The 13395-nt window shown below is 36.3% G+C and overlaps 1 protein-coding gene across 1 annotated transcript in view; it reads right to left on the bottom strand.

The window, feature by feature from the left end:
* LOC145266409 (adenosine deaminase 2-like) overlaps window positions 1–13395 on the bottom strand; it is a 97679-nt gene that overhangs the window by 14127 nt on the left and 70157 nt on the right. Inside the window, exons 6-7 of the mRNA XM_080122072.1 lie at window positions 11562–11746; window positions 5290–5447 (exon numbers count right to left, since the gene is read on the bottom strand). Coding sequence (XP_079978198.1) covers window positions 5290–5447; window positions 11562–11746 — 343 coding nt within the window. The remainder of the gene's footprint in view (window positions 1–5289; window positions 5448–11561; window positions 11747–13395) is intronic.

A 13395-nucleotide genomic window follows, 5' to 3' on the forward strand; every position in this document is an offset into this window, starting at 1 on the left:
TCGACAGAAAGATTCCAGAGTTCAACAAGATAAACCTGAAGACCGAAACGTTGTGAAAATAACATTCAAGATGAGAACAGTAGTCCAAAGAATCCAAATAATATGAATAACCAATCCTCATCTAAAAAATTCAAAATATATGCAATCATTTACATCAACAGAAAAAATATTCTACATAAATTGTTTTGTAATCTAAAATTCAGAAATATTTATAAATTATGAAGCTCCTTTGTAGAAGTGTTAAATGTTACACGAGTAGAAGCACTAGTATATAAATTGGTTGGTTGAAATAACAGGAAATGAAAATACACTTGGGTGTTAGGCGTGGAGTGAAAACGATGCAGAGCTAGAGAGAAACTGATTATCTTTATTGACTCATCATACAGAATTTGGGTTTCCTCCAATAAGTACAGTTACATAGACAAGGAAACATGTGCCCCCCTCCAACCTTGATATAAATAACCCGTCCCCGACTTACCTGACAAGCAGCAAAATCCCACCCCTTCACTCGAGAGGTCCCTAGATGCTGGAAAGACTTTTACTTTAATAGTTTCTTCCCTCGAACTGCTAGCCTTTGTAATTCCCTCCCTGCTCCCTGCTCTCCCTGACTGTATTAACATGCTGACATTTAAGTGTAATGCAAACGAACATCTCACTTTTCGACTCTCTACAACGTACTGCGATGGACATGGTGTCAAAGAGTAGCCTCTTACTTTTCAGCAGCAATATGGCTTGTTTGGACCGAATAAGAGTTAAAAAAAAAAGTCCTAGTGATTGCCCTAACCCTAACCCTAACCCTAGTGATTGCCCTAACCCTAACCCTAACCCTAGTGATTGCCCTAACCCTAACCCTAACCCTAGTGATTGCCCTAACCCTAACCCTAACCCTAGTGATTGCCCTAACCCTAATCCTAGTGATTGCCCTAACCCTAACCCTAACCCTAGTGATTGCCCTAACCCTAACCCTAACCCTAGTGATTGCCCTAACCCTAACCCTAACCCTAGTGATTGCCCTAACCCTAATCCTAGTGATTGCCCTAACCCTAACCCTAACCCTAGTGATTGCCCTAACCCTAACCCTAACCCTAGTGATTGCCCTAACCCTAATCCTAGTGATTGCCCTAACCCTAACCCTAACCCTAGTGATTGCCCTAACCCTAACCCTAGTGATTGCCTTAAATACATGCAATTTTTGATGATGTGTGAGTGCCTTTCTTACTCTTTAAAAGATTTTTTTTTATTCAATTTTCACCCCAAACAAAGCACAGTGTCACTTTGATGTAGGGGACTACTATCAGCAACATACGTTGCAAGGATACTATGTAGGGAGCTGAGCAGCAAGATGTCTGTTCACATTACACTTGAATTTCTGCATGCCATTACAGTCAGGGAAGCAGGAACTCGGAAGAGAATTCCAAAGTCTAGCAGCTTTAGGGAAGAAACTATTAGAGTAGGAGACTTTTCTACATCTAGGTCTCTACTGTGTAGAGGTGGGACTTTGCTACTTGTCGGGTTTGTCGGGGGTATTTACGTCGAGGGAGTACAAGGGTTTATTTGACAGAGCATCCACCATTAAAATAATTATAAAACAGGCAGAGAGATGCAATATTTCGTTGATGGGACAGAGGTTGAAACTTAGATGACAGTTCAGGACCTATCAGGTTGGCGACTCTCTTTTGAACCCCGTCCAGGAGTGAGAGATTAGTAGCAGATGCACCAGTCCAAATGTGACAACAATACTCCATACATGGGCGAATGGTGGCCTTGTAGAAGTACAGGATACTTTCAGGCGTAAGTAATTTTCTAGCACGGTTGAGAGAGCCCACCTTCTTCGCAGCAGCCTTGGCAAATAAACTGTTTAATAGTTAGCTTTATAATGTTGCTTGTCTGAATGAGTGACAGTTCAACAGGTTAGTATTGCCATTAAAACTGTGTGTCCTTGTTTTGTATATTGACCGGGCAACACCGAAACGTGTGCTGGTCGATGATTATTCAAGCCAAAAAGTTTTGTCATCTAAAATATGTTTCAGAATAATAAAAATATTTAGAATAAATATTTATTTACATTTAATTGTTCCAGGAATGTTAACTTGATGTTAACTTGATAGGTGGAATTTAAGCTAACGATAATATAAACAAAGATATGAACAGTGACGCTCATAAAAATCAGAATGGGGCGACTTAGCAAGATTCAGTAATATATAAAGTAGTGATGAGACAATGCCGATATTTTTCCCGATTCCGATACAATAACCGATTCCAATTCTTTATAAATCTCTAAATATTTGACAATAAAAGTGTTATTTTGTCCTGATTAATGTAAAAATGCATCATAAACGTACATATATTTTCTTAAACGTAAAACCACACTTGTAAAGGGGTGATCTAGAGATTTTAATCATACTGGAAGTTTAAATCAATAAATATTTATTATTTTATTATCATTACAAGCAGTGGAAGATGTTTTTTTAAACCAAAATCAAATAAAAAAGATAATTAAATGGAACCGGTTTTGGCATCAGAAAATAGGCTCAAATTTTTCTGATTCTGATACCGATTCCGATACCCCAAAAAGCTCCAAATTTTCCGATCCCCGATTCCGATTCTGATTAATTGTCCCAACACTAATATGAAGTGTGCTGATTTTGAAAAGGAGCCCAGCAAGAATAAATTAAATATCCATATATATAATCCTGGTTTTGGCGTTTTCACTTCTCAGAGAAAAACACTTTTGATTTCAGAACACATGATAGTAAGATTCTTTTGCTGGTGTTCCCACTGACAATGATGTTCGTCTCTTGTTTAAACCCTGTCGATAAAATGTTAATTTATGTATACACAAATCAACACATGATAGAGACAATCACAAACCACAACAACTGGGATAGCTTCTTTACATTTATATCTGATCTGCCTCTGCATTCCATGTTTAAAAAGGATGTGTCCTCTATAGTATCAGACCTGACCGAATGGTTAATTGCAGGCATAGACCGATTCATACCATCCAAAATATTCCAACAAAAACCTAACAGTCAGCCATGGTTCTCCCCAGAATGTGCTGCTCTCATCGCGCACAGAAATCACTTTTTCCATAGCTACCAACGTAATAGATGTACTGAGATAAAACTGCTTTCAGGACTGCCAGCAACCACTATAAAAGAGTAATAAAAAATGCAAGAGAGCTATATGCTCAGTCCATTAAATCCAAAGTAGGTGAGCAGCGGCTTGGTTCCAGTTTTGGCAAATAGCAAACAGGATCCTGAACAGAAGCATGCGTTCTATCCCAACCATCATCAATGGACCTAAGGTCATCTCGTCAGTATTAGACAAGGCCAAACTATTTGCAAAGAACTTTGCAGCTAATTCTACCCGATGCGACGAAGGCCATCAAATCTCCATATTTCCTCCTATAACAGATAACACGCTATGCAACATACAAATATCTGTGCATGAGGTCGGCAATCTAATCAAGAACCTTGATTCCAGTAAAGCAACTGGCCCTAACGGCATTCCAATTATAGTGCTGAAAAAGCTTCAACCAGAACTTGCCCCCATACTTACAAAACTGTTTAAGCGTTGCCTTAAGGAGAAGTGCTTTCCAACACCCTGGAAAACCTCGTCAGTATGCCTTGCATTTAAGAATTCAGGTGATAATACGTCTCCCTCTCAATACAGACCAATAAGTCTCCTGTGTGTCATGAGTAAGTTGCTGGAATCCATATTAAATAGAGAAGTAGTCAACCACCTCAGCAGAAATAACTTTCTTAGTGACATGCAATATGGTTTCTGTTCTGCCAGATCTACAGCAGATGTGCTAATAGTTATATCTCATAGGGTTAGTTAATCTCTCGACAAAGGCTTCCTTTCTAGGGCAATTGCTCTTGACGTATCAAAGGCCTTCGATAAGGTATGGCATAAGGGCCTACTTCACAAGATTTCCAGCTATGGTATAACTGGAAATGTTTTCTCAATTATTAAATAATTTTTCTCTGATAGGCTTATAAGAGTAGTGCTTGATGCCCACAGTATTAATGCTGGAGTCTCTCAAGGATCCATCCTGGGTCCAACTCTCTTCCTGATCTACATCAATGATCTCCCAAAACACATACTTAAATCATTCATTGACATCTATGCTGATGATACGACCATCTATGGCAACACATCAAAGGCCGTAAATGACAAAATTCTCTCTGATTCTCTCTCCTCTGATCTTGAGCATGTGGTACAATGGGGTGGGGAAGAGGTGGCTGGTTACTTTTAATGCATCTAAAACCAAGCTTCTATTTTGCATCATCAACGCTCTGATCCCCATCTGGCATCAACTGAAATGGATGGCTCTCGTCTTAGGGAGGTTCCATGTTTTGACAAGCTTCTGGGATTGAGCTTTACTCCTAATCTGAAATGGAACACGTACATCAAATCTGTTGCCAAGGCCGCTGGAAAAATGATAGGATCCTTCTACCACTCTAGAAGATATCTTACTGCTGATGCAATTCTCTATCTATATAAAAGCCAGGTACATCCAGAGATGGAGTATTGCTGCCACATATGGGCAAGAGCTGGTAAAAACAGCCTATCCTGCCTTGGGAGAGTACAAAATAGACTTTGTGGCTTGGTGGGGGATGCCCTGTTTTCTTCTTTGCAACCTCTCTCCCACAGAAGAGATGTTGCGAGCCTGTCTTTGTTTTATCGTTACTTCCATGGCAAGTGCTCGTCTGAGCTCCAATCTCTGGTCCCCCCTCGCCAACCTTTCATGATAAACACCCGTCTGACTGAAACCGGTGTCAATGGGTTCCCCACTCTTTATCTGTGCCAAAATCAAAACATAGATTCCATGAACAAAGCTTCTTTCTTAGAAGTGCACGCCTGTGGAACTGTCTTCCGTTTGCCTGTTTCCCACCTGACTACAACTTGGATGTCTTCAAGTCCAACATAAACAAATTCCTGATGAACCACCCCCTTAAGTAAGACACTTTATCAAATCTCCAATACTAACGATTACTAAGATACTATCCCATTGATTACTGTACATTTAATAAACCTTATCCCCGAATGGCTTCCAGGCCTTGATAAGTGGTGATTTCCATGTGAAAAAAAAAACAAACAAAAAAAAACAACGGTTAAGACGATGATAGATGTTATATGTATTGGCATCAATTAAAATGAATGGCTCTCGTCTTGGGGAGTCCTCAAGTTTTGACAAGCTTCTGGGCTTGACCTTTACTCCTGACCTTAAATTGAATACGTACATAAAATCTGTTGCCACGGCCGCTGCAAAAAACAATTTACCTGATTTGAAATCGGACATACTTCAATCGGAATCTGATTCATTTGAGCTTCTTCCAAGATGGCAGGGTGTTTTAAAATAGCATAGCCATGTCCGATTCGTTTCGCTTTCAGTAATACGGCATCGATCAGGTTTTCATCTGTTGCAGTACCTTGCCAATCTGAATAATAAAATATAAAATAAAAATTTTATTGCAATTCTTATATCGACTTTATGTAAACGTTGTCAAAAGATGAAACAACTTTGATTGGAGTTGTCTCCCTTGTTAAACCCGACAAGCAGCAAAGTCCCACTCCTATGCAGTAGAGATCCCTAAAAAAAAAGCCTTCTACTCTAATAGTTTCTTGCTTAGGACTGCTAGACTTTGGAATTTCCTTCCGGGTTCCTGCTTCCCCAACTGTACTGACATGCAGAAGTTCAAATGTAATGTGAACAGACATCTTGCTGCTCAACTCCCTACATAGTGTCCCTGCAATTTATGTCCCTGATAGTAACCCCCTACATCAAAGTGGCATCGCGCCTTGTTTGGGGTGAAAAAGTAAAAAAAAAATATATATATATATATAGTCGGGTCTGTATAATTTCTTGGTCGCATGTTTTATCAAATACATGCAAAATTATATACATGCTTTTATTCTTATGCCGTGGTTTTTGAAATCAAAACGATCAACAATACAAGTTTATTACATTAATTACCACCTGATGGCACATGACAAGAGAGAAAGCAACGACATGTGGTTTGGTGGGTGTGTCTGTGGGGCAACGGCAGAGAAGTCTCTCTGCCTTTTCTTTCTGTGTTCTGTTATATTGACATTTCTATTAATTGGGACTAGCGGGACCTGTGGAAATTCCACAGGGGACTCATTCATATGTAATATATTGATGTTGGCATTCTGTAGATATTCAGCATAAATGGAGCCAGGTCGTAAAATATGCTAATATGATATTTTAATTCTTGCAGATTTTGTATATATTATTATAGAGTTAATGTTCTATTGATTTTTATCTGTTATGAAGTTGCGATTTCAATAGGAAAAATATATCTATATGACTTGGGTTCATCAGCTTGAATTGAAACCGAATCACAAACTTTATATATATATATATATATATATATATATATGTATATATATATATATATATATATATATATATATATATATATAGTTATCCACATATAGTACTGTTTCACTGTTTAACAGCTCATCAGTGATGCTTGACAGGCAACTACCTCAAGCCAGGATTGAAACCCGACCTCCTGTACGGCAGTCAAGGCTCCTAACCATTACGCTATCGGCGGTTGCTGTGCAAGTTGTGAGTTTAACAAGGTTTTGACATCGTCCAAAATAACTAACTTGATTTGTTTACACAAAGAGCATCGCTTTATACACTAATGGTAATTTGTGTATCACTTCTCAATATGCTCAACTGAAGATGAGGAGCATTATAGTCATCCACATACTGTACTGTTTCGCTGTTTCATAGCTCATAAGTGCGGCTAGACAGGCAACTACCTCAAACCGGGATTGAAACCTGACCGCCTGTATAATATATATATATATATATATATATATATATATATATATATATGTATATATATATATATATATATATATATATATATATATATATATATGTATATATATATATATATATATAAACTTTCATTCCTTCAGCTATAATCGAAACCGAAACTAAAACTTATGAAGAATTCTTGATAAAATTATTTATAAAAAAAATCGATTACTAAGGTGCCGTCAGCTAAAATCGAAACTGAAACCAGGACTTATGAGGAATTCTTGATAAAATTATTTAAAAAAAAATAGATTATTGGAGAGCCATTAGCTATGATCGAAACCGAAACTAAAACTTATGAGGAATTTTTGGTAAAATTATTTATAAAGAAAATAGATGATTTAAGTGCTATCAGCTTTAATCACGACCGAAACCAATCTGTGTTCGTGTTATGAAGAGATTCATATATATAAAATGTTCATACTTAGAAGTGTTAGTGAGGAGGCAGTGTTGAGACAGTCTTAGTGTTCACATTGTAGATTTGTGATGTCGAGACATTGTGTATGTGAAGACATTTTATAATACATGATATATAAGACATATAATTACAATTTCACTTTACCTTTTTTGTAGAATAACAACACAAAGACGACGTTTATAAAAACACATGGTGGGTTTATTTCTTCTTCGACCGGCCGTGGTTTTTTTAGTCAAGAATTCAAAGTTTTACATACTATGTTTCAAAGGTGACTTTCTCGCTTCCAGACGTTCGACTCCCATGTCCAGACTGTCGTCTGTCGTCCTCAGACTCTCTCTCAGACTCTTTCTCAGACTCTCCCTCAGTTTCTCTCCGCTTAACTCTAAAGTTTTTAACTATATCGAGAACTTCCCATTTTCCATGACGTCATACACATGTTAAAACATGTGTCTTCTTTTACGTGTTCTGGAAATGCGTGTCCAAAACTTTTTCCTTTGTTTACAAAAGGAATTTTAACCTATATTCCCAGTAGCCTATATTTCCAATATGTTAAAAACATGTTTATTAAATTATCTTATAGTTACATTCTTCAATTGAATTTTCATAACAGAATTGACAATGCACATTCTTTTCTTAAAACTATTTTATCTCTAAGCTAAACAATGGTTTGTTTTTTACATTCCATTTGCTAAATTACGAGGTTCGAATTTCGTCTATTCTATTTCATTTTCATTTTAACTAAATCTCTCTATTTTTATACTTACATGAAAAGGGGACAACCCTTATCATGTAACAATTGAAACCTCTTTCCTTTTCTTTCTTTCTCTTTGAACCGGTTTCCTTTGTACCGACTACTATTGGCTACAAATACATGTAAACTGCGCCTCTCTTTTCAACCAGCGGGCATGATATCAAATTCTATCTCTACACAAGAACACTTCAACCTACTAACCCGTTTCTCGTACGCTTCTACAACGCTACTAACGAAAATAACAAATAAAGTTCATTAATATAGAATGGAAGACCATTGCGTTTCTTTCATCTCTATAAGTTTGTCCTACGTTTAAATGCACTTTATGTAAAATTTCAAATGTTTAGACCAAAAATTGACTGAGTAATTTGGTAGAGACTGCAGAGTTAATTTTTTTTTAACTTTGACCCTAATTTTGATCCCTTAACATTTATTGTTTTTGACCCAAATCAAATAAAAAGGTTGATCCATGTCTAAGTAACCTACATCAAAAATTTCAAGTGTTTAAACCCCAAATTGGCAGAAGAGTTTAGTAGAGTTTTCAAAGGTCAAATCGTTGAATTTTGACCCCTTGATAGCCAAATTTCTAGCCGAAAACCGATTAAAAAGATTTTCCCAAATATCAATACCCTTATGTCAAATCTCGAGTCTGTAGACTGAAAATTGTCAGAGTAGTTTGGTAAGAAAATGTACACACACTGGGACAATTTCGCTTATATATATATATATATATATATATATATATATATATATATATATATATATATATATATATATATTTATATATACTAGCATGGGTGCCCGGCATTGCCCGGGTGTTTGGAGGTGTATGCTGAGCAAAACCACGAAAAAAAAAGGTCAATTTTTTTAAACTTTGACCCCTTAACAATTATTGCTTTGGGCTCAAATCAAGTTATTAAGTAAGATCCATGTCCAAGGAACCTATATATATAATTTCAAGTGTTTAGACCGAAAATTGTCGGAGGAGTTTGGTAGAGTTCTCAAAGGTAAAATCGTTGCGCTTTAACCCCTTAACAGCCAAATTTCTGGCTGAAAACCAATCACATAAATTTTCCCAAATCTCAGTACCATGTATATCAAATTTCGAGTCTGTAGACTTAAAATTGACAGAGTTACTGCATAGGGAAATGTACACACACACACACACACACACACACACAGACGCACACAGACGCACACATACACACAGACACGTTCACTTTTATAGATATATAGATAGATATACTAGCATGGGTGCCTGGCGTTGCCCGAGTGTTTGGAGGTCTATGCTGAGTAAAAAAAAGAAAAAAAAGGATACGGTCAATTTTTTTAACTTTGACTACTATTATGACCCCTTAACATTTATTGTTTTGGGATCAAATCAAGTTATTAAGTCAGATCCATGTCCAAGGAACCTATATCTAAAATTTCAAGTATTTAGACTCAAAATTGTCGGAGGAGTTTGGTAGAGATCTCAAAGGTCAAATCGTTGAACTTTGACCCCTTAACAACCAAATTTCTGGTGTCCGAAAATGGATCCCAAACATTTTTTCCGAATCTCAGTACTCTGTATATCAAATTTCGAGTCTGTAGACTTAAAGTTGAGAGAGTTATTGCGTAGGGAAATGTACACACATGCACACAGACACACAGGTACACAGACACGTTCACTTTTGTATATATACTAGCATGGCTGCCCGGCGTTGACCGGGTGTTTGATGGTGTATGCTGAGCAAAAAAAGCAAAACAAGACAAAACGGTCAATTTTGTTAACTTTGTCTCCTATTATGACCCCTTAACATTTATTGTTTTGGGCTCAAATCAAGTTATTAAGTTAGATCCATGTCCACGGAACCTATATCTAAACTTTCAAGTGTTTAGACCCAAAATTGTCGGAGAAGTTTGGTAGAGTTCTCAAAGGTCACATCGTTGAACTTTAACCCCTTAACAGCTAAATTTATGGCCGAAAACCGATCCCATCGATTTTCCCAAATCTCAGTACCCTGTATATCAAATTTCGAGTCTGTAGACTAAAAATTGACAGAGTTATTGTGTAGGGAAATGTACACACACACACACACACACACACACACACACACACACACACACACACACACACACACACACACACACACATATATATATACACGAGCAAACAGTTAATAAAACATGTTAAAAACACTTTGAAATGAGTTAAAAACATATTTAATCTGAAAAGGAAACACTAGATAAGTTGGTAGTCCTTAATTCGCGGAGTTCCGAAGAAATACTTTCCTTCTCATCAGAGGGTAGGAATTAGCAAAATGCGGGATTGAATTTTGCATGCAAAAGTATTTGATGAAATAACAAGTAAGTCAAAGATCTTACTTGATAACAAAAAAGTGAAGCAGAGGGAATATGGTGAAGAAAAAGGTGATTACACGAGAATGGATAGTCTGGTGGAAGATAAATAATCCAGTGACGGTAAAATCCAAATATAGAACTTCAAGAAAGTTAATTGAATTTCCATTTGCACAAGTAAAATCCAAGGAAATATATATATATATATATATATATATATATATATATATATATATATATATATATATATATATATATATATATATATAAAGAGAGAGAGAGAGAGAGAGAGCACTTTTATTTGAATTAAAGTCGGTCAATTTAGCTCTTATGCATAGATCATCGTATAACGATTAGATCACCGTCTGGCTGACCTAAATGAACATTTAAAATTAAAATGTTTAAATTCAACGTTATTTCACGCGGTTAATGGTAGCCGAATGGATTAGGTCTTCGCTAATCGAGCCAGAGATGTGTCGTGTTGCCGGGTTCAAATCGTTAGACCGGTATTAATCGTGACACCCTGCACTGAAGATACCCGAAAGGATGAAACACTAGTGTCTGTAGGTATTTAATTAATTTAATTATTATAGTAAAAAAAATTATATATATATATATATATATATATATATATATATATATATATATATATATATATATATATGTGTGTGTGTGGTGCTTCTGCATTTACCAATCCGTAGTTTCTACGAAGTTGGCTTGGGATCGCTTGGCAGCTGATGGAAATAAGCCTCTCTCTATGTTGTTTTAACCCCTCCGCACTTTTATTTTATACAGTGTCTATTACTTTCACTTCTGTCGCTCTCCCTCTGTCTCTGTTTTTCCACAGCCAAAGGTAATAAAACAAATTATAAATCAAAAGATTAAAATGGTTCATTATAAATAACAATAAATACCACCACAAATATTAATACTTTTTAACCCATAGCTAGAGGAACAAGAGAGAGAGAGAGAGAGAGAGAGAGAGAGAGAGAGAGAGAGAGAGCGAGAGAGGGGGGAGAGAGAGAGAGAGAGCAGTAAGTTACTAACTCTGGATTTTGTCTTTTTAGTAAAAGAAAAAAAAATACTGGCTTTGCAAAGTCACGTCTTCCAGATTTTAACCCGAGCGCAGTGGGTGACTCAACGAGTCACATGTTTTATTTCCTTCTAGTGTTCTCTTAAAAACAACTTACTTGTTTCTCCTGCGTGAAAGAAGAAAGGCAAACGGCTGCCTTTGAGTTCTGGCATGAAACTTAGAAGGGAACGCCCGCCATCTTCATGCCCAACCAAGTCGAAACCTGCTACCAAACCCGGATACATTCGCTGCAAGTGAGCTGCTTCGTACAGCTTCCGCTTTATTACTGCGGCCGGCAGAGATCTAAAAAAAAGATAATTTAAGAAAGACACAATTATTAGCTAATCTATCTATAGTGCCGCTCCTGGCTTTGGATAGCGTATTTTGCCAATAGCAACGTCTTTGAAAAGTGCCAAGAATAGCGATTATAATTAATATACATGTGATTAAATTGGCAAATAAGAAGAATGATAAAAAACATTGAATGGAATGAAAGGGGCATCAGTTAGCAAGTGCCAACTAAAAAACATAAAACAGATTTTTCAAAATGCAAGCCTTGCAAAAAACAAAAAAAAAAAAAAAAAAAAAGAAAAAACAACAAAACAAAAAGAAACGAACATAACAAAACATTTTTATCTTACAATTTTCTATGTAAATAAAGCAGTAGATGCGTATAACTGTGTCTGTGTGTGTGCAAATGTTTAACCGATAAACTCTTAAACTAGTGGTCACATAACACTGATTAAAATTAACAGGAAATAGTAACCAAGGATGATTTATAACGAGTAAAATGTTTGTTTGGATGAATAACGCGTACAGAAGTCGGCAAGTTGAAATTCAAAATGTTCATTTCAGCTTGCCGACATTTCTATTAGTTTGCACATGCGTGAACTAATATTATCAAAAAGTGGTTTACTTTTGTAAATTTCATATCTGTCTGTTGGGTTAGCTCAAACGATTGGGAACGCTGCTAGAGCGCTAAATGTTTTCGTTTCGATTCTAGCTGATAGCACTCAAGTCATTTTTTTTTTTAGAAAAGGGAAGCATGCATGCCCCCCCCCCCATGAGTTAACAGTGAACGAGGCATAAATAAAATGACTACTAAGTTCAGCATTTTTCCCCACCCCATTTAGCCCCAAAAGTCCCAGGAGACATCAACTCCTGGTAAAAATGAACAAACGGTGCAGTTTTATGCCTTAACATATGTAAACTTGAGTTCTGCACCATACAAAAAAAAGAAGAAACTACTAAGTCCATCATTTGACCCCCAACCATTCATTTAGCCCCAAAGGTTCCTAAGGCCTTAACATATTTAAATTTGAGTTCAGCACCATACAAAACTGCTAAATAGACATGCACAGACAATTTGGACAAATATAGTAAAATAGTCCCAAAATGGAGTGTTTTTATTAGCCCTAAAAGAGCCACTGAGACACACCCAAGAGTTATCGCAAAGTATAGACAAACAAAATTATATAGAAATCAGTTAGTTACAACTTTTCAGAAAGTTTTATAAAAATCCAAGGCATCAATTTTTTTCAATAAGCACAAAAGTGTCAATTTTAGCCATTTTAACCCGAAAGGCTATGGGACACAACCGGAGTTTTCCCGGAAAATCCGTTTTGTTACTTTTTTACTCATATCATATTTAATGTTTGTGCAAAATTTCAAAAAAATTCCAAGGCATGGTTATTGAGAAAATGCAGACGGACGAACGGGTGAACGGACAAGCGCGAATTTACAGGGACACCCTCCTTTTGTCGGGAGACCAAAAAACTTTTGAAATCAGTACTATATATATATATATATATATATATATATATATATATATATATATATATATATATATATATATATACTAGCATGGGTATCCGGCGTTGCATGAAGTTCCGTTTGAAACACACCTGTATACTAATCATTTTCATTATGGGCAACGTGGATACCCCCACAAC

This window comes from Euprymna scolopes, chromosome 41 (assembly GCF_053919585.1).
Source record: "Euprymna scolopes isolate OS-2025 chromosome 41, ASM5391958v1, whole genome shotgun sequence".
Classification (NCBI taxonomy): domain Eukaryota; kingdom Metazoa; phylum Mollusca; class Cephalopoda; order Sepiida; family Sepiolidae; genus Euprymna; species Euprymna scolopes.